At 44.5% G+C, this 21,467-nt stretch overlaps 1 protein-coding gene across 15 annotated transcripts in view; it reads right to left on the bottom strand.

Annotated features, from left to right (window-relative positions):
• Window positions 1-21,036, bottom strand: part of LOC125725295 (cytochrome b5-like) — an 82,333-nt gene extending 61,297 nt beyond the window's left edge. For 2 of the 15 annotated variants that reach the window (XR_007387430.1, XR_007387431.1), the window contains exons 1-5: window positions 10,892-12,615; window positions 10,404-10,508; window positions 9,542-9,634; window positions 9,301-9,357; window positions 8,506-8,905 (exon numbers count right to left, since the gene is read on the bottom strand). Coding sequence is in view for 6 of the 15 variants with exons in the window: in XM_049002118.1 (XP_048858075.1) it covers window positions 8,891-8,905; window positions 9,301-9,357; window positions 9,542-9,634; window positions 10,404-10,508; window positions 10,892-11,071 (450 nt within the window). In the remaining 9 variants the exon portion in view is untranslated. The other 13 variants (XM_049002123.1, XM_049002120.1, XR_007387422.1 and 10 more) reach the window with 13 other exon arrangements.
• Between the last annotated feature and the right edge of the window lie 431 nt (window positions 21,037-21,467).

Genomic DNA, 21,467 nt, shown 5'->3' with positions numbered 1-21,467 from the left:
GACAAGCTAAAGCACTATATGTTAAAAGGAAGAACTAATTTCATATAAACATGGTGATTATTACTTATTGAGAGTTTTATTCCTTTTCAAATATCATGATCATTATAATATAATTAACCTTTTATCGCAATATTATCGGTCCGTGAGTTTTTTGTATCGTTACATCCCTAGTACTAACAGAAAAGTCACAAGTTAAAATTGTGGAAATAGCAGGATTATCCCTTAAAAATTAATATCTCACCGTATTTACACCATTCCCTCCAGGAAGATAAACCCGACAGTACTTCTCTCTGTAATTCTGATACAGAAGCAACACGCACAGAAAATATGGGATTAATTACATCATCAAAAGACTGCATATTCGTCGGTACTCAGGACAAACACTGTAGAGGGTGACGCACACATGAGCACAGTTACAATGTGTAAAAAACTGGAACACTTTAATGTGCAGTATTATTCAGGAACAAGAAAACTCAAGTTACCTGATCAACCAGCTCGATTGGCTTGCAGTCAACAAATGGATTTTTGAAGGTATCGCCAGTGAACTTGCTGCAAACCACGCAGTTAATGTGCGGCTGTCAAAACAGAGGAATCACATAAAGATTTTTAAGGATGTGTAAACACTGAAGACCGTTTAGTATTTTTAGTATTTTATTTTGGAAATAAGTGCTAGTTAGTAAGGGAAATAACAAGGATGATCTAGCACAGGGGTCCTTCAGCGAGCGATCTGTAAGTGGGTCGCGAACAGCGGGAAGGAAACATTGTTCGGTTTGTGATGCTCTGCCGCATGGACGCGAACCGAATCACCAGTTCTCAGGTCGGCGAAATATTGCGACGAGATAGGCTGGGCGTTATGAATGACATATCTACTTATCGTCAACAAGGAGCAACATTTGGTAACACACATAAGCCTAGCACATCACAGAAAGTAAAGCAATTCAAGCCAATCAACCTACGCACAGCAAGGCTGGCTGAGTTAGCGGAGCTCGCATGTTACTGTTTTGGTAACATGGATGAAATAAACGCTCCATCTAAAGAAGCTTTAGTTGTCGGTGAAGAAGGCAACAGGTCAGCAGCCACAACAGTTTTTATTTTGTGGATTAACAAGGTAAAAAGACATGTGTTGTGGCAGTCTTTTTTTGCAGTTTAATGTCAGCTGATTTTGTATGATTAAGCGGAAAGTTAATCGGAAGAAGAACGTTGAAGACAAATTTGATTCACCGAACACGCAAAGTACTACTGAGAAAATGAATCAAAGATCAAATTTAACCGGTAAAAGGTGACCCTGTATATATCTAAGTATTTAGATATGTATGTTATTTTATTAAGTGACGCTCTGACCACCGAACTCACCCACTCGTCCAGGTTGACTCACCTTGCTGTTCTCAAATGGACATTCATCCCGATGATCTACCACACTGGATTTTGCACAGGTTGTAGGTTTTAAGTAAATCCTCAGGGTAATGAAGTTTGATGTAACCTAAACAAGACGATGGGGAGTGTTATGTTTATTGTGCACATAACATGCACAAATACACAGCTGTGTTGCCATCCCTGTTCGGTTGTGGTTCCTCTGCTTAGGACGCCTCTAACCAGCATCCTGTCCCGGTAAGGAAACCGAATAAAGCGAAACCATGAAGTAGGACGATCACGATTTATCCAGAATCAGTATACATCTATATAGGACTGCATATAACCATACGAACATTGCAAAAACAGAAAAAATTACCTGCAAACTCTTAATAAGTATAATCACAAAACCATCACAGGCTGAAATGTATTAGATTTAAGAATATTAACAAGCAGTTTGTTAAAAACAACTTCTGAAATATTTTAAATAATTAACTTTTACTTCGTCCTTACTTCTTTATTTAATGGAACAGAAATAAAATTCATATGGTAATCGCTGTCTTCATTAGCAGCTGTAATTGCCAGTCTCACACCACTCTTGACTAAATTGGACAGCGTGTGGTAATCTTGCTGGGCCTTTATGGAGATAAGCAGAGCTCCACAAGCCAGCACCAGAACCAGCAGGCGGGTCATCTTTCTCTCAGCGCTGGGATGAGAAGCTGGACTCGATCTTTCACCCTAAATAAACAGAACTTTGAATGATACAACAGTCCTGGAGGAGAAAAATGTTTAATAAAATATAAATAATTTGTCGGGACAGTAGATGGAGCCCTGAGGTCGAATTCTACTATCAAACACCTAAGTTATGTACATTTGAGAATGGCTATACGTCTTTCCCCGTCGGCTGCTTGGTCACACCTACAGTGATTAACCCAAAAAAGAAGGCGTAGTGTCTAGAAGACGTCTTATTAATTCATCATGTAGACAAGGGGGTTACGCCCTCAGTGACTTTAGCAACAAGGAAGACATAGAACATAGACATTAGCTTACTCTGTGACTCAAATTACTTCAATCAAAACCTTTTGTTTGAAAATGAAAAAATAAAGAATCCATATACTTTTTAGGATTCTGTTCTTTTTTTTTTTTTTACCGTTTATTCAAAACAATCTGTTCGTGTTCTGTGGAACAAATGCGTTAGTTATACAGCATTTACCCAACAGAGTGTGCTACCAAAAAGGTACCAGATATATGCAAAGGAAGAGTAAATTTACTTGACACTAATGAGCCCTGAAACTTATTATTGCGATGAATACAAAACACCATCCCGTAAACAAGCGAATATGCCTTAGCAATAGATACCTGTAGTATTAGTAAAATATTAATATTAGTAACATGTAGTGCAAACTTACACAGACATTCCCTTATTCATTACTTTTTTTAATTCTTAATTTTATTTTATTTCATCTAAACCTCCAATGCTGACAGACTTGTTTTCCCATTTCACTGTAATGTTAACCCTGTGTTAACATCCATATGAAAAATACATTGAAACATGAATTTGAAACTTGTCAATTTAGAATGCATCGTTGATAAATGAGTGACACAATCAGCTGCATAATCGGCGTCAACCGCCTGCTACTCGCGGCCCGCAAGGTGCGAACGCGTAACCAAATAAAATTTAATGGAAATCGGATTCATTTTAATGTTGCAACTCTGCTCTGAACAGCCACATTATTTGTACACTGTAAAAATTGACGGATATCCCTGTAATGTTACAGTGCAAGAGTATTATATCAAACAATATCATATCGACTGTCAGTGAAAGGCACACATCTACACCATTAAGCGTAAAATGGTTACCAGTTAGGGAATTCTCCTGGTCCAGTAGGTTCACCTGTCTTTGGGTAAATGTCGAGTTGCGCGGAATAAATATATCATAGACTGAGCCTGGAAATGCGTAGAATAAACACATTATGGGTTGAACCCGGAAATTTGACACCGAAACTCAGGTCATGACAGAACCCACCCCAAAAGGCACGCTTCACCGGGCGCGCCAGGGAGGAGGCGACAGACGGGACAAGGGAACCGGGACCTGGAACAAAAGAACAGAACAATTAACGAAGGACAGGCAACAAAACAGAGATGCAGAATAAGTCAAGGGACAAAACGTATGAGAGGATACGACAAAGGGCAGGGAACGCAAGAGACAGACCAGAAAGGGCGGAACAGAGGGAACAGGCGGAACAAAAGGAGCGGGAGTGACGGGAGGGAACGTTGGGAAACCAGGAGCGGAGCGGGGCAGAACATAGGGACCAGGAACAGAGGACAGCGGGACAAAGGCGGGAGGAGGAACAAACACCGGAGGGATCGGGGCAGGAAAGAAGGGAGAGAAGGAGGGGGAACTAAGGGGAGCCCGAGGGAGCCCCAGCGGGCGACGGGAGGCAGCCGGAGGGGCTGCAGGCGGCCGGGAGGCCAGAGCCGGAGGGGACCTCGGAGGGGCAGAGGAGGCAGGGCGAGGGACCAATGGAGGGGCCGAGGAGGGAGCAGGAGGGAGCACCAGGGAAGGGGACGGGGGAGCTGGAGGGGACCCTGGTGAGGGCAAGGAGAGGGGGGGAGCCACAGCAGGCGGCGACGTCCTCCGACGTGCAGGAACGGGTGGACCCGCAGGCAACAGAGGAGCTGCCGTCGGGGAGCCCGCAGGCGACCGACCAGGCACCGGAGGGGGGAGCGAGGCAGGGCGACGAGACCGCGTAGGGGGACCCGCAAGCAACAGCCGACCCGGAGGGCCAGGACCCGGGGGCGCCAACCGAGCCCCAGCGCAGGCGAGGGAAGGCGAGCCAGGGGGCAGGACAGGTGGGACCCCAGCCTTGCGTCCCCTCCCCTTACAGGACACAGACATGACGACCCTCGATCGGGGTCGAGTCTGCCGGAGTGAGGGCGTAGGAGTCACAGGAGTTATAGTCACACAGGCAGGTAGTGGAGGGGGCGCCAGCCTGGGAGCTGCAGACAGGGGCAACTGCAGAGCGGGCAGCGGAGGCGGCTGCTCAGGCGGCAGCAGCGGCTGAGCAGGCGGCGGCTGCGCTGGCGGCAGCGGTACCGGATCTGTCGGCAGAGGTGGTCGCTCCGGCGCGGGGTCCGCCCGGTAATGGCGGGTGGACGGGAGCGGGGTAGCGAGGTCCGCGGGCGGCGGCTGCGCGGGATGCGCGGGATGCGCAGACGGTAGGAGCGGAGGGAGCTCCTCTGGCCAGACGGCTGCAGCGAGCAGCGGAGACGGCTGCTCAAGCTGCGCAGTGGCCCGGCGTGTTCTCCGGATGGGAGAAGCCGCCCGGGGAGGCAGCTTAGCAGAGCAGGGGGTCCTCGGGGTGATCGGGGAGCTCTCCTGATCCTGACGGGATAAGGGCACACGCCCCCAGGGCGATCGTCGGTCCCCTCTTTCTCCTCCTCCGGCTCTTGGCAGTGGCGGGAGGCTCGGGTGGTGCCTGCTCTAGGGGAGCGGGCTCCAGGTCCGGAAATGAGAAGGGCTCTTCCTCCTCATCATCGCTGGGAGCCCCTACCCTAGCCAGTGAGCAGGCTCCCAGAAGGAGCGATTCAGGGTAACTGACCTGAATCAACTCCTCCTCCTCTTCCTCAGTGAGAAGCTATGGGTGGACGAGCGAGCAGGAGCCCAGACTGATAGGCTCCTCCGGGAGCTTCTTCCGCCTCTGCCTCCTCTTCTTTTTTGGGTCTGTCATTCTGTCACGTTAAGTACCGAATAGGTGATTGCTCAGGCAGCACGAGCGAGCAGGAACAGGCTGGCAGGTGGAAAACGGGGCAAACTGGGGGTTTATTAGGAAATAAGGGTCGACAAACACCAGGTAACATCAATGACAGACAAGGGAAACAGGTAAGACCAGGACTTAAATACAATAGGACTAAGCAACGTAATCAGACAGGGCTGGAAACAATCAGGGAAGCACACGCGGGTAATCAGGGGGCGTGGCACACATGAGTGGCCGACGAGCAGGTCATGACACGTGAGTCTGAGAGTCTGTATCAATGTGAGTATCAACGCTTAGCAAACCCTGAAAATAACCTGGGCGGGGATGGAGATTATTTTTCTCCCCGGGCCTGAGGAGGACACAAGGCGGGGGTGCTCGCGTGCACGAAAACCGCCCCCACCCAGTTCCCGCGTTCACCAGCACACCAACAATAAAATTAAACATCTTCGTATATCCTACTTATTAAAATTACTTACTTGGCACTTTTCCCTAAACTCTTATTTTGTGTTATTCATTCCATATTATTCAAACATTAATATTTTGAAAAATAACTCGCTTGAACTTACTGAAAAACTTACTCCTTTTCCATTTCCTTTGAGAGCAGTGCTTTTCTCGCGTATTCAAACAAATTGTTCTTCAGTAGTCTAGTACAGTCTAGGCTACACTGCCACCAGGTGGTGTTGGGTGAGAACAAATAATTTAAAGGAATAAAAACACTTACAATCAACATAACATAAATATGCATATACGAGTAATTTCACTGATATTAACGCGGAATTACCATATGCGCCATATTAAGGTTTTCCAATTTCCCTGCAGCCCTCTAATGATGTTGTCCAATTTATTATTATTTTTTTTTTTTAGAAATACCCACCCATTATATTCCAGGACTAGAAACTGTTCAAGTTCAAATGTATATAAATTAAACTAATGATAACATGAATCGAAACTAACAGCAGTATTAACCTAGATCATGATAAATATGACAATTACTGTGTCAGTCAACTTGACATTATAGATACTAGCGTTGTAAGTACAAATGTAAATTAGATTAGTATGGCATTTTATGCAATGAACTGAGAACGGTACTATGCAAGAGAATTACAACGATATTTAGTGCTTTTAACTGAATGACAAATTCATTATTTTCTTTCCAAAATATGATAAGTATTACATTGACTGTACAAATGCGTAAACAGGAAACTGACAATGAAATAAACAGCTGACTAGTGCGTTAATGGGAAGTTCAAAGCATTACGATTTTAATAGTTAAGAATGTGATCCTAAAACATTATCGAAAAATGTGTAATCTACTGTAATTAAGAATACAGCATTGTGCCGTGGAGGACTGGCGTACAAGTGGGAATTAGGGTGGCATAGTATTTTATGCAATGAACTGAGAACGGTACTATGCAAAAAATTAAAACTATATTAAATGCTTTTAACTGAACTACAAAGTCATAATTCTCGTTCCCAAATATATTAACGAGCCCCTTATTGGTGGAGGGGTATGATCCCTATCTGTGGGCACTGGTGGCTCGATGCTCAGGGAAGTGCAGTTGTTATTGAAAAATTGCAGGTTCGAATCCCCAACCAGCACAGCACACTGAAATATCCTGAGCAAGGTTCCGCCCCCAGACACTGATTTAGCTGCCCCCTGCTATGTCACATATGGGTTAAATGCAGAGGACACATTTCATTGTTGTGCACTGTGTGCTGTGGTGTGTCAGCAATGACCACTGATCTCTAAATTCTAATTCTAAAGTATTACATTGTTGACTAGTGTGTTAATGAGAAGTTCAAAATATCACAATTTTAATAGTTAAGAATGTGATCATCAAACATTATGAAAAAATGTGTAGTCTACTGTATAAGAAAAAATATGAAATTATGGCCTCTCATCCAAGGGGTGCCCCTGCCTTGTGCCCTGTGATGGACTGGCATCCCATCCAGAGGGTACCCCTGCCTTGTGCCCTGTGATGGACTGGCACCCCATGCAGGGGGTACCGCTGCCTTGTGCCCTGTGATGGGCTGGTATCCCATCCAGAGGGTACCCCTGCCTTATGCCCTGTGATGGACTGGCATCCCATCCAGAGGGTACCCCTGCCTTATGCCCTGTGATGGACTGGCGCCCCATCCAGACGGTACCCCTGCCTTATGCCCTGTGATGGACTGGCACCCCATGCAGAGGGTACCCCTGCCTTATGCTCTGTGACGGACTGGCATCCCATCCAAAGGGTACCCCTGCCTTATGCCCTGTGATGGACTGGCATCCCATCCAAAGGGTACCCCTGCCTTATGCTCTGTGACGGACTGGCATCCCATCCAAAGGGTACCCCTGCCTTATGCCCTGTGATGGACTCGCACCCCATCCAGATGGTACCCCTGCCTTGTGCCCTGTGATGGACTGGCACCCCATCCAGAGGGTACCGCTGCCTTGTGCCCTGTGATGGACTGGCAACCCATCCAGAGGGTACCCCTGCCTTGTGCCCTGTGATGGACTGGCACCCCATCCAGAGGGTACCGCTGCCTTGTGCCCTGTGATGGACTGGCATCCCATCTAGAGGCTACCCCTGCCTTATGCTCTGCGATGGACTGGCATCCCATCCAGATGGTACCCCTGCCTTGTGCCCTGTGATGGACTGGCACCCCATCTAGAGGGTACCGCTGCCTTGTGCCCTGTGATGGACTGGCATCCCATCCAGAGGGTACCCCTGCCTTGTGCCCTGTGATGGACTGGCATCCCATCCAGAGGGTAGCCCTGCCTTATGCCCTGTGATGGACTGGTATCTTATCCAGAGGGTACCCCTGCCTTGTGCCCAGTTTCCAGGCCTCACCATGACTCTGACCAAGGTAAGCAGCTGGAAGATGGATGGATGGGTGAACTAAGATGTAGATAAACAAAACAATATGAACTGTACAATGAATAAAATACAGTTATAAAATATTTAGGTTATTTGGGTATTTTTTTGATGTTTTTTTCCCCTCTGTTGAGTTACATTAGAATTTTGGGGTTCCGTGTTTTAAGAATGAGGCGCACAGTTGAGGTACATTTGGTTTAAAAACAGGACATCATTACAGAGTAATCTTTTAAATACAGTATCCCGAATTAGTAACTTATGAATGACGTGATTTTGATGTGCAGCTTGAGAAAGATTTTAAGAGAAAAGTGAAGCCACACACTTGTGGAGCTGTAATGAAGCACGATTTATTGCAGTAATGGTGAACTCAGATTACAGGGGAGGAAAGGACAGTGCACTTTGGGTTTGCTTTGTTTGAATACAGTTTGCACCACCTTATATTACTTGTTGCACTGTTTACTAACTAATGACCCTCCTGTTTGTAATGAATATTGTATCAGTAATTAGACTCACAATGTCCCTTGAATCACCACCACCTGTTAACTTCTGATTTATGACACTGTGCTGGAGTTGAGAAGGCAGTGTATGTGTCACTGGCTGTGAATGTGTGAAGTTTCTTAAGCCCGCATACGATTCGCTTACTGAGGATCACATGACACTGTGATGAATGTCTGATGCAGCGAATGAAGATCACTGATGGTATGGTGTCATGGTGCACACGGCTATCAAGGAATTAGGGGCATAGTGCCCTGGAAGGTAAGTATGGTGTGTGAGGGTCAGGGTGGGGGACTAATTACTGAGATATTAACATAAGAACAGATTAAGCCACAAGATTCTTCTGTTCAGACTCTGCTTAATACACGACCAGCTCATCTTCGGATTGACTTGCTGTGCAGCTCATCCTGTCAAGTTCACTCCCGGCTAATGAAACTTCAGCTGCTCAAAGAAAAGCATAAGGAGTGAAAAGGTTAGGTTGGGACAGCACCAATCCACTGGTTCAGCCGGTAACTATGTGGTGAATTGGCGATTAGTGATTAATGACGTGCCTCGAGCCATTTTACAGAACTCTGTCACCATGCTGTTTTATTCTGTCAGGACAGCTGGTTATTCTTTTGTCATGTCATTACAATAATCAGGGTGTTCTCTTATTGTCGTTAAAACGTATATGTCAATTTTAATACCCTTGGGTAATTATATCCAAGATTATTATGATACTTACAGAAAAGTGTCTTTGGTGTTTTTGGTATCGTTACATCCCTAGTACTAACAGAAAAGTCACAAGTTAAGATTGTGGAAATAGCAGGATTATCCGTTAAAAATTAATAGCTCACCGTATTTATACCATTCCCTCCAGGACGATAAACCTGACAGTACTTCTTTCTGTAATTCTGACACAGAAGCAACACGCACAGAAAATATGGGATTAATTACATCATCAAAAGACCGCATATTCGTCAGTACTCAGGACAAACACTGTAGAGGGTGACGCACACATGAGCACAGTTACAATGTGTAAAAAACTGGAACACTTTAATGTGCAGTATTATTCAGGAACAAGAAAACTCAAGTTACCTGATCAACCAGCTCGATTGGCTTGCAGTCAACAAATGGATTATTGAAGGTATCGCCAGTGAACTTGCTGCAAACCACGCAGTTAATGTGCGGCTGTCAAAACAGAGGAATCACATAAAGATTTTTAAGGATGTGTAAACATTGAACACCGTTTAGTATTTTTGGAAATAAGTGCTAGTTAGTAAGGGAAATAACAAGGATGATCTAGCACAGGGGTCCTTAAGCGAGCGATCTGTAAGTGGGTCGCGAACAGTGGGAAGGAAACATGGTTCGATTTGTGATACTCTGCCGCATGGACGCGAACCGAATCACCAGTTCTCAGGACAGTGAAATATTGCGACGAGATAGGCTGGGCGTTATGAATGACATATCTACTTATCGTCATTTAAAATTTGAATGAGAATTAAAATGAGGAACTTTTAGGAAGCAATTCAAGCCAATCAACCTACGCACAGCAAGGCTGGCTGAGTTAGCGGAGCACGCCTGTTACTGTTTTGGTAACATGGATGAAATAAACGCTCCACCTAAAGACGCTTTAGTTGTCGGTGAAGAAGGCAACAGGTCAGCAGCCACAACAGTTTTTATTTTGTGGATTAACAAGGTAAAAAGGCATGTGTTGTGGCAGTCTTTTTTTGCAGTTTAATGTCAGCTGATTTTGTATGATTAAGCGGAAAGTTAAACGGAAGAAGAACGTTGAAGACAAATTTGATTCACCGAACACGCAAGGTACTACTGAGAAAATGAATCAAAGATAAAAAGGTAAAAGGTGACCCTGTATATATCTAAGTATTTAGATATGTATGTTATTTTATTAAGTGACGTTCTGACCACCGAACTCACCCACTCGTCCTGGTTGACTCACCTTGCTGTTCTCAAATGGACATTCATCCCGATGATCTACCACACTGGATTTTGCACAGGTTGTAGGTTTTAAGTAAATCCTCAGGGTAATGAAGTTTGATGTAACCTAAACAAGACGATGGGGAGTGTTATGTTTATTGTGCACATAACATGCACAAATACACAGCTGTGTTGCCATCCCTGTTCGGTTGTGGTTCCTCTGCTTAGGACGCCTCTAACCAGCATCCTGTCCCGGTAAGGAAACCGAATAAGGCGAAACCATGAAATATTACGATCACGATTTATCCATAATCCGTATACATCTATATAGGACTGCATATAACCATACGAACATTGCAAAAACAGAAAAAATTACCTGCAAACTCTTAATAACCATAATCACAAAACCATCACAGGCTGAAATGTATTAGACTTAAGAATATTAACAAGCGGTTTGTTAAAAACAACTTCTGAAATATTTTAAATAATTAACTTTTACTTCGTCCTTACTTCTTTATTTAATGGAACAGAAATAAAATTCATATGGTAATTGCTGTCTTCATTAGCAGCTGAAATTGCCAGTCTCACACCACTCTTGACTAAATTGGACAGCGTGTGGTAATCTTCCTGGGCCTCTGTGGAGATAAGCAGAGCTCCACAAGCCAGCACCAGAACCAGCAGGCGGGTCATCTTCCTCTCAGCGCTGGGGGGAGAAACAGGACTGAGGACACTGGTCTGTGGTCCCCTTATTCAGCCTGTCCAGGGGTGTCTCCTTCACACTAAACAAACAGACCTTTGAACGACACTGAAAAACAGGCCTGGGGTCAGCACATGGGCATATATACATTTTGTACACAGCAGTGGAATGGACTGTGCATTACTTGAAATATCACGCTCAACCTTCAGAAATGTTATGGTTTTACTGGGGATGACGTGTAGCTCAATGGATTAAGATGCCTGTGATTGGCAGGTCAGCAGAGTGATGTCACTGTTGGGCCCCTCAGCAAGGCAATTACCCAATGCAGTCTCTCACCCTACCTCTCCAATTGTACATCGCTTCACATAAATGTGTCCGCTAGACAAGTACAAGTTAAATACATGTAAGCGGTTACTGCTAAAGAAGCCTGTATTACAACAGTCTGTTGAACCCTTTCTGGGCTGCAGTACAAAGAGGGTGTGTAGAATAAGGTGAAAGTGGACTGTGGAGTTTGAATAAATAACTCCCACATATTTGTTTAGTAGACACTCAGTTTGTTTAAAAAGAAATTTGAAAACAAGGCCTGTACAAAGTACCAAAGATATCAGCTTTACCTTTATCGCCAGTGACATTTATTGGCAATCGCTGTTAATCAGTAACGTCAATTTTCTGACATCCCATTGGGAACTGTCCAATTCACAACTCGACCTCAATTAAAGTCAGTGCATTATGGGAAATTCCAGTTCCAATTCCATTCCAATGGCGCAGAAATGGAGCATCCAGTGTGAAGTCAAATACATCATCCTGCCACCAGAAGCAGCACCATCACCTGCCTGTCCTCCACATTTAGATTCAAAGCTTAAAATTTGAACTGTATAAATTAGGGTTTCGTCAGTTTGTTTATTTGAATTCCTCTGCCGCCCCCTGGAGGATGGAGGCCCCCCTTTGAGTCTGGTTCCTCAAGAGGTTTCTTCCTTCTAAGGGGTTTTTCCTTGCCACTGTCACCTCTGGCTTGCTTACTGGGGGCACTGGGTGGGCACAATGTAATGGGCTTTGAGGCAATGTACCGTTATGAAAATGTGCTACACAAAATAAGCTGGATTGAAACTGAATTCAGAACCTCGTTCCTTGATATACATGGAGGTATCGGGGAATTCCTGTATGCTGCATGAGTAGATTGCCATCTACAGACCAAACTCTGGTGGACCAGGGATTTGTAGTGATATGTGGAGTCCCTCATAATTCATTGTCTGATACGACAGCAGGAGTAAGTGAGCTGGGTGAATCTCAATACCAAGAATGCAAAGACCGTACTTGAAACATGGGATTGGTTTCATTCGGCGATGATGCAACTGATGTGTCCTTGATATCTGAGAGCTGGGCAAGACCAACATCCGGGGATTTTTACCATCCTCTGTACTTGTGTTCTTAGTATTGGAACTGGTCTTTGGCAATAGAAGATGATGCAAAACGGGTAGACGAGAACACAAGTATGGTCAAGTATACTTGACGTAGAACTTCTATATTCTCTCTCGACTCTTATTCTGGTGTGTGTTTAAAAAAAAAAAAAAAAAAAAAAAAAGAAATTCTGCACTACTCAATGGAGTTCTCAGAGATAGTATTCATAGCTTGGGTCCTTATTGAGCTAGCATCGGAAATTCATTGCAGTCTCAAAGCACTTATGTAAGTCGCTCTGGCTAAGGGCGTCTGCCAAATCCTGTAAATGTAAATGTCAAGTACGCATATTGAGAAACCCCCCTGGCCCTTCCCATTGGTAATAATAGAGAGGCGGTGACAGAGGGTTAGGGTGCTGGATCAGCTAACCATGAGTAAGTAATACACCAGGGACCTGATTCAAACGGCAGCATTTCTTGCTTAACCGGATAACTGTCGGATTGAAGGTACCCCAGTATAAATGGCCTTTTTCTTTCGTTCACATTAAATCTGACAAGTTATCCAGGTAAGTAAGAAATCCTGTTTGATGATACAGGTCCAGGTCTGTTATGCATCTAAGCAGTCAAGTCACCCTGACTGTTCTGGAACGCACGCACGCACGCACGCACGCACGCACGCACGCACGCACGCACGCACGCACGCACGCACGCACGCACGCACGCACGCACACACGCACACACACACACACACACACACACACACACACACACACACACATCCCAGTCTTGCATCCAGTTCGAAATTATTTACACTTTATTTCAGAAAAATTCAGGTGACAGAAAATATCTGCAGATAAATTTCTTATATGCATCATTACAGAACACTTCAAAACTTGTTCTGAGGAATTTAACGAAAGTTATGTTATGGAATGCACCGCAATTCAAGTCATGCATAAGGACGACATGTTACGCTTTGCCACTAAATGCATCATAGGATTAAATGATCATCTGTTTACAGGAATCTTTCAGAGTGAAGAACTGTGAAGAAAAGCAGAATTCAATATGGAGGAATATATGCCAATTAACGCTCTCCACTGTGCAATATCACTGGCAAGCTGGTGGCCCATTTGGCTCCATGTTTCATTATAGAGACAAAACAATCAAAATAAAAACGGCAACGACAAAAAGAGCTGCTGTATGCTTTACTGTCTATGGGGAACCCATACTGTCTACAGGCTGCCGGTCCACGTTTTTGCTTCCTCTCAGCTCCCAACACACATGTACCAGGTATTCCGTGTTCCTGATTGGCTGGGAGCTGAGGGGAAGCAAAAACGTGGACTGTCCGGGGTTCCCCGAGGACTGGGTTGGGAAACACTGAACTATGGCGCCAAGCAGTTTTTAGACAGATGGATCCTACTAAACATTATTGGTTTACCATTACATTCATCTCAAAAAAAGAAACGAAGGCTTTGACGACTAGATAAATTAGGCTGCGCCGTGTTGAAAGAATATTAAAATCACATATTAATTTGTGAATTTGCTAATCATATTACAGAATGAAATTGAAATGAAAAATTTCAATTCAATTTCAAATTTCAATTACAATTTCAATTGTAATGAAAAAATTTTACGAAATCATGACTGTTGAATCGGCTATTCATCCATAGCCCCTAATGCACTTAAAAATTGAAACACAAACTAATTTTGTATGAAATATGAAGGCATTTATTAGCAAAATTGTGCTGTGCATCAATATGCCAATAAAGTCAAATTAAGAGACGGCTAATTAAGGGGCCTGATTTGGGACCCATTTTACACACAAAGCAACACATCCCATCTTGGTTTCCTTCCTTACAGCATAATGCATGCGAACACCAGTCAGAATTACTAACATGGAGCTTCCAGTGGCAGGATGAGGTACCACACCAGAAAATGTACACACACTTCAAACAGTGCAACGTGACAGCCTTTATTCAATAATAAAACTGACTGATCAGACTGTTTCACAGGGGATCCGTTTTAGTGACCAGCATTACCCAACCTTGAAGGATGCAAAGAGCACTAACTGGTCATTAAAATCCAGGTGATACATTTACGATGAACGTTTAGTACAAAAAAAACCCCCCTAAAAATTAGTGAATGATGTGAAATGTCAAGTTATACATTAGTATTTAAACCTCACGGGGAATTAAAAATAGACAGACAATACAACGATAACAGCAACACGAGTTACGTTACATGAGATCAACCTGAAGTGGTACACTGAAGTTTGGCACCTCTGGGTATGTGCATCGTGGCACTGGGGCAGGGGAGGGGCTGATTTCACGACATCACTCTTCAGACATATACAAGCGGTACAGCAATGTGACGACAGCGGCGGCCAAGCCTGGAATCACGAGGTTCGTCCACCAGCTATGGGACGAAATCACTGTCAGTTATAGTGTTATAATCATCAGGGTGCTCATTACCGCGCCTGGTTTTAACATGGTTTAAATGTGATGTTCACTCTGAGCATTTAATCATCTATTTTGTAAGGCAAAAACACTCTTCTAAGTTTGTTGTAATGACAAAACGATTCATTCATTCATTCATTCATTATATCACGGACAGAACTAAACTTGATGTGTAAAACGCTGATATTCCATCAACCAAAACTAAAGAAAACCAGAGGTATTCCAACTTTGAATGTCGTACATTATAAGTGCTAAATTAGCAGTGGGGAGGCCCAAAACTGACACTTTTTTTAATACAATTTTTACTTAGACACAAAATCCAGCCACTGTTCCTAAAACCAATGTGTCGTACAATGTCGCGGGAACATACCTCGAATTATCTGGAAGAGTTGTTATTGGTGACTCCTGGATAAAAAGCAGAATTCAGGAGTGTAAGTAAGGGGAAAGTCTTCACAAACAATGTGGACGCTATGCTGCTCGCCGGTGGAACAAACAGACGGCGGATATGGACCCTGCCGCTGTCCCATCACTGAGCCAGTGGTGTCCCACTTCACCCAGCTCAGGGTCCTGCTTCCAGCATCCTTGACATCAGCCAAGGCTGGTTCACATTCCTGCGGCCCACTGTGTTAAACACAAGAGTGAAGAAACCCGATCTCCTTACCGGTGGTTTCTGAATTTTAGGCCGGTCTTCCTGTGAATAGACAGACAAAATAAAGGCAAGCGGGTTCAAGGGCCTTCCAGAATCACAAAGCAGAATTCAAGCCGAATATATTACATTTATGCTTATTAAAATCATACTTACAGTAGAGGCAAGGGTTACGATTTCTGTGCCCCCCCCCCCCTCCCTTGGGATTTGAACCAACAACCTTTGCATCATTAGCGTGATGCTTGAATTGTTGAGCTACAAAACCTCTCTTGTTTTTAATCCAAAGCAATATACATTTTTGAGAAAGTAGGATTAGTTAGTCCCTCGAGCAATTGGGCGTTAAGGGCCTTGCTCAAGGGCCCTCGCGATGGGATCACTCTGCCGGTCCTGGGATATGAACTGGCAACCTTCCCATCACACGCACAGTGCCCTAACCTGTTCAGCCACATGCTGCCTACGGATGCATTACGCGGTGTACATGCGAGACTGGGTCAAGTCAGGTGACAATTCCATCAAATCACCCACAATCACCTATGCACCTGTGTGCATTAGAATGGACTTTCTTTACAGATCCTACTTGAGCGACGTCTGTTGTTGTTATATGTGTTTTTTGACTTGGTCTAAAGGCAAACCTGCTGTTGTGCTATTGGTCTTCCTCATTGTACTTTAAACCCAAACCCCAAACTATGCTCGACAATATCCGTGGTCTAAAATTCTTCTATACGCTGTGTTCCAAAACACCAGCAGGATCAGGGTAGGCGGTGGAACTGGGAAGGCATTTAAATTTCCACACCAGAGAGGGACAATGTTTGTCCCACCGCATGGTGGACAGTGAATAAAGGCGGCCTTGTGGACACAGGATGGCTGGAGGGACAGGATCCGCCCAGTCCCTTACCGGGTGCACTTCTCCAATGAGGAAGCTTGTAGCCATCGCCCTGGCGTCGCTCGAATGGCCCACATCCTCGAAGCTCTCTGTGGCGTCGCCCCCCGCCTGCTCCCGTAGCACTTCTTCCCCGCCGGGATGCTGTAAGCACACAGCACAGAGGATCATGGGACGGTTGCTATGGGCAGCCATGATGCAATGTTTAAAGAAACAGGCACACTTTTAATAGCTAGCTTTCCGAGCCAGAACGAATGAAAATAATCTTTGAATGGGTTTACAACAGCCAGATCACCTAAAGACACTTTTATGGCTCATTTACGGTCCAGACATTCCCAGTGTTTGGTTTGGTTGCCTGGTCTTTTTCTCTCCATTCCTTATCACAGTAACGTTTATAGCGTGATGCCAAGGAGTCATTGCTAGACAGAAAACGATGATTGATGGCCACACTTAATGAATAACACCTCCATGGCACGTGCACTTCTGTCATCCAGTCTCCTGTCTAAGCCAAGGGAATAATGGATAGAGAAACCAACCAAGCTTCAGGAAGGCAGGTCACATGACCAGTGGGTGCAGCAAACAGGAACAAAAATCAGCACACAGTAAGCTGGGCAAACCACAGCCAAGACTGAGTCACAAATCAGCTGATGAGTATCTCAACATACAAGGCTGCAGGTCCCTTGAGAGATAGCAGCTCAGGGGAGGCCTGAAGAAGCAGAGGTAGGACAGGGCCTGCAACTCTCCTGAAGGCTGAACATCAACATAGACATCATCAATATACATTCTCCGAGAGAAACAGAGGATTCAGTGATGAACTTCAGACAGAGCAGGGAGCTACAGGCGGCAGGAACCCAGCAAGTGGAGCAGGTGGAAACGGTTTGAAGATCTCATGCTCTAAATCAGCAATGGTCTGGATGGGCACTGTGGTATGGTAGGAGCCCACAAGAAAGTACAGAGAGGGCTGTTCTCATGTATGGCAAACTGCTACCCATTTTACAGGTGCATTTCAGCCACAGTCTCTCATGTTTGAGAGGAAAGAGTTCAGTCATAGGGCCGAGTCTGGACCCTTTAGCGGTTCAAACTAGGGCTGAACAATTTATCGATTTTAAATTGAAATTGCGACTCGAAACAATGCAATTAGCAAATCACAAAGGCCTCAATTTAGGATACGCTGATCCAGGCTTTAAAACTGTCCTGAGAACAGTTTTACAAATTCATATCATTCTCCCTGTGTGACAGTCATGCTGACCAATCAGAAGTGGCCCAAGGTGACTGCGTATACACCCACAAACAGCAAACACGTGAAACCCAAGGAAAATGGTACATTTGCGGTGCCGAGCTGTAAGTGAATTACCTGCCTATTTCCTGGTCAGATTGTTTAGAGAAAGGTCCTATTATTAGGCCTCCAACCAGCGTTAGCTGCAGCATTCCGACTGTGTTATTTTCTTACTGGAATTGTTTCATTTTTATTATTTTCATTATTACTTTAACTTAACAGTCAAAGCTTTTGTGATAATCGGTTTATGTTTTATTGTTCTCTGCTAATTTACAAAAGTAATAAATTAATAATGGATGTCACAATTCATATCATCCTGGCATTAGAATACAGACCAGCTAATATTTTGATGACATGCTGTGTCATGTTTTAAATGTATTACACACTGAAAATTGAACCGAACCTGGACTTTTTAAAAAAATTTGCAAATCAAATCGTAATATTCTGTCAGTAAAGCATCGATTACATATTTTCCCTAAATTGTTCAGCTGCTGGGGCGGCATGGTGGTGCAGTGGTTAGCACTGTTGCCTCACACCTCTGGGACCCGGGCTTGAGTCTCCGCCTGGGTCACATGTGTGGAGTTTGCATGTTCTCCCCATGTCGTCGTGGGGTTTCCTCCGGGTACTCCAGTTTCCCCCCACAGTCCAAAAACATGCTGAGACTAATTGGACTTGCTAAATTGCCCATAGGAATGCGTGTGTGAATGAATGGTGTGTGAGTGTGCCCTGCGATGGGCTGGCCCCCCATCCTGGGTTGTTCTCTGCCTCGTGCCCATTGCTTCCGGGATAGGCTCCGGACCCCCCGCGATGCATGGATGTTCTGCTGCTGGTTTCTCTCTCCTGGGTGCTACAGGTGTTCCGACGGCCATCCATTCCTCCCATTCTCCCTGTCCTGGACCCCACCCAAGTCATCACTGTAGCCCGCCACCTGAACAAAAATCACGCACCTATCATGCTTACAAGGCCTTTTAAAATCCCTAAAGCAGCAGCTGCAGGACACTGTACGATTTCATGCTATTTATTTTTGCAGGAAGTCTTGCTGGGGTGTGATGCACCTTCATAACTCTTATAGACATTGACCCTCTTCTCTGCTTTCAGGACTTTTGCATGAATGAATGGGTCATGTGACAGCAGAGCAACCTGGTTAGTGAGGAGAAGAATCTCTGCCCCCCACCCACCCCCAGCTGAAGACTTATTTTGCAAACCCAAAGGGCCACCAGTTCAGGGCCTCCAGTTTGCTTTAAGTATGACGTAGACAGTTCTACTGCACAAATCAGCACAAGGTTATCTGATGTTTCCACCACAGAGGACAACTTATCTCAGTTTAGCTTAGAAGATCAGCTTTGAATTAGTCATTAAACTGATCTTTTACATATGCTGTCTGGCAGAAGGTACCAGGATATCCAGGCCAGTACTGGCAGCTCCTCAACAACCTGTTGCCTTGTAGCCCCCAGGACTTGAACACCCCCCCTACACACACACACTGCTACCTCACCTGTCATAGCATAAGGCCACTTTTAAACAGAAACCATCCTGCATCAGGACAATTATCACACTGCACTGTGTGCAGTTTTTATGAAACTTGTTTCAGTTCTTGTGTGCCCATGTCTTGCCTCCATGCCCCATCTGCACATTATGCTATGAAGATCTAGTCACTGTGTAAATGTAGCATGCCAAGTATATAGTGAGGCCGATGGGCTCGTGGGCCGCCAAAAAAAAAACAAACAAAAAAACAGACCGTCTGGGGATCCTCAAGGACCAGATTGAGAAACCTGCCCTACAGACATGTGTTCCGGTGAATTTCTGTTCTGTGATTGGCTGGCTTCCCGTACAGGGTATCCATGTGGTTAGCCTGTGCTTCCCAGGATTGGCTCCAGGCCGACTATGACCTTGTGCTGTATAAGTATGAAAGATTGATTGATGGGAAAAAAAGTATAGCTGTGATTAAGTGGGAAAAAAAATCCAAACATGCAACTATGACCACACCTTTGACCAGGATTTCCTCACGAGCCACTGAACTTAAACCAAATGTAAGGATTGTCCAATAGGAATGTCATGTACCTCTCTTCCTATTGGACAGTTTTCCCATTTAATATCCCTCAGGACATGAAGCAACTTATAATGGTTCTACCATGGATGGGTAAGAGGCTCGTCAGAAAAATCATCAGAGATGCAGAGCAGCGGCTGCTAACACATGCCTACTAGCTTCTTAATGAGTTCCTGTCTACGGAAAAACATTTTTATACAATTTCTTCAGCTGTGCGCAACTAGCTAATCTACAAAAAAAATCAGAGACGAAAACAAAGCACACATTTCCTGACCCCAGTGTTCACAGGACGTTAATGGCTTTAGGCTAAAAAAAGACCTGTTTCATCCCAAGGGGATATCGATATGAATGAACAGCACCTCATTTTAAAAGTTTGCATTACTCGTTTGCGTTATTCTCTAATCATAAGACAATCATCGTGCTCGATAATTCCCATTCAGTCTTGCCGATCATATATTATAATAGGTTCGACCTGGTTAATAATTGACAGAAGCATATAAGGTATAAAATGTATAATTAAAACGATACATCACAATTTGTATATCATTCAGATCTATAATAATCACCAAGACGGTTGTACAATAAAGTATACCATATACAATAACGTATACAATAACGTGTTTTTAAAGACAAAAAAGAACCAGCATGTTGGAAGTGCAACAGTGGTAGTTAAGCAGAATGAACCGCAGTGGTCCATGAACCACCTCTATGAAACGTGGTAGTTTTGTATGTGAACTACTGGGTTCAAATACATAGGGAAGAGCTCATAGAAGATTACGCAAACAGATTAAATACCAAAAGCACATAGCAGGGGGATGCATGGAAGAGCTCAAAAGAGTGCTAAAAAGCAAAGAGTTGGTAAATCCGGGAGTACAGAGCAGGAAAACATGAGACAGCTCAAGGGAGCACATTCCAGGGGCCAGACCCCCGGGAACTGGCGTCACATGCAATAGCAACTGCTGCATCTCCTACCCGGGTCATCTAATACGTAACCAGCAACAGTCATGCAACAGTGTGCCCTTTAAACGCACGATCTTACCTCCTCTAAAAACTTAGTGACATCGTAAACTTTATAGTTGATAATAATCCAGGTACTTTTGCTCGAATTCCGTTCCTCCACCTCGGAAAGCCGGTAGTACTTCACAGTCCGTTCGTTCGCAGTATTGCCTTCCATGTCCGTAAGGTTTCACACGCAAGCCAGTCGTTTGTAAAACGTGTCAGACGTAACTTCGTTAAAGCACAGACAGCTACGCCTCGCCTTTGGTCCAGCCCACTGACTTTATAAACGCCACGCTGATTGGTCCGCACCAGTTTCGGTTGCCTGGCATGGATTCGGGGATTGGTCCACTCGAGTGTCCGTCAAACTCTGCGCGGCAGGCACCCGAAGAGCGACTAGGTGAGGGTTCAGCGAATTGCAATCGCAGTTCAGCTTGCAAGAGCGAGAGAGAGAGAGAGAGAGAAAGAGAGAGAGAAAGAAAGAGAGAGAGAGATGTTGGGAAGCCTGGTTCTCACGCAATGCTTTCCGCCCTGAAATTCCTGCAGCTTTATCTTTCACAAGCGCGCCCTATATACGTGCAAGTCGTCATGTTCACCACAAAATCAAGCTTCATTCTTGGCATATAAATTCTTTATCATTTATCTTAAATATTATGTATAGTCAAAACGTATTATGTATAGTCTGTAGGGCATATTT

This window comes from Brienomyrus brachyistius, unplaced genomic scaffold (genome assembly GCF_023856365.1).
Source record: "Brienomyrus brachyistius isolate T26 unplaced genomic scaffold, BBRACH_0.4 scaffold64, whole genome shotgun sequence".
Taxonomy (NCBI): Eukaryota; Metazoa; Chordata; class Actinopteri; order Osteoglossiformes; family Mormyridae; genus Brienomyrus; species Brienomyrus brachyistius.
Note: the sequence above shows the minus strand (reverse complement) of the source record. Positions and strands in the feature narration are given on the sequence as shown.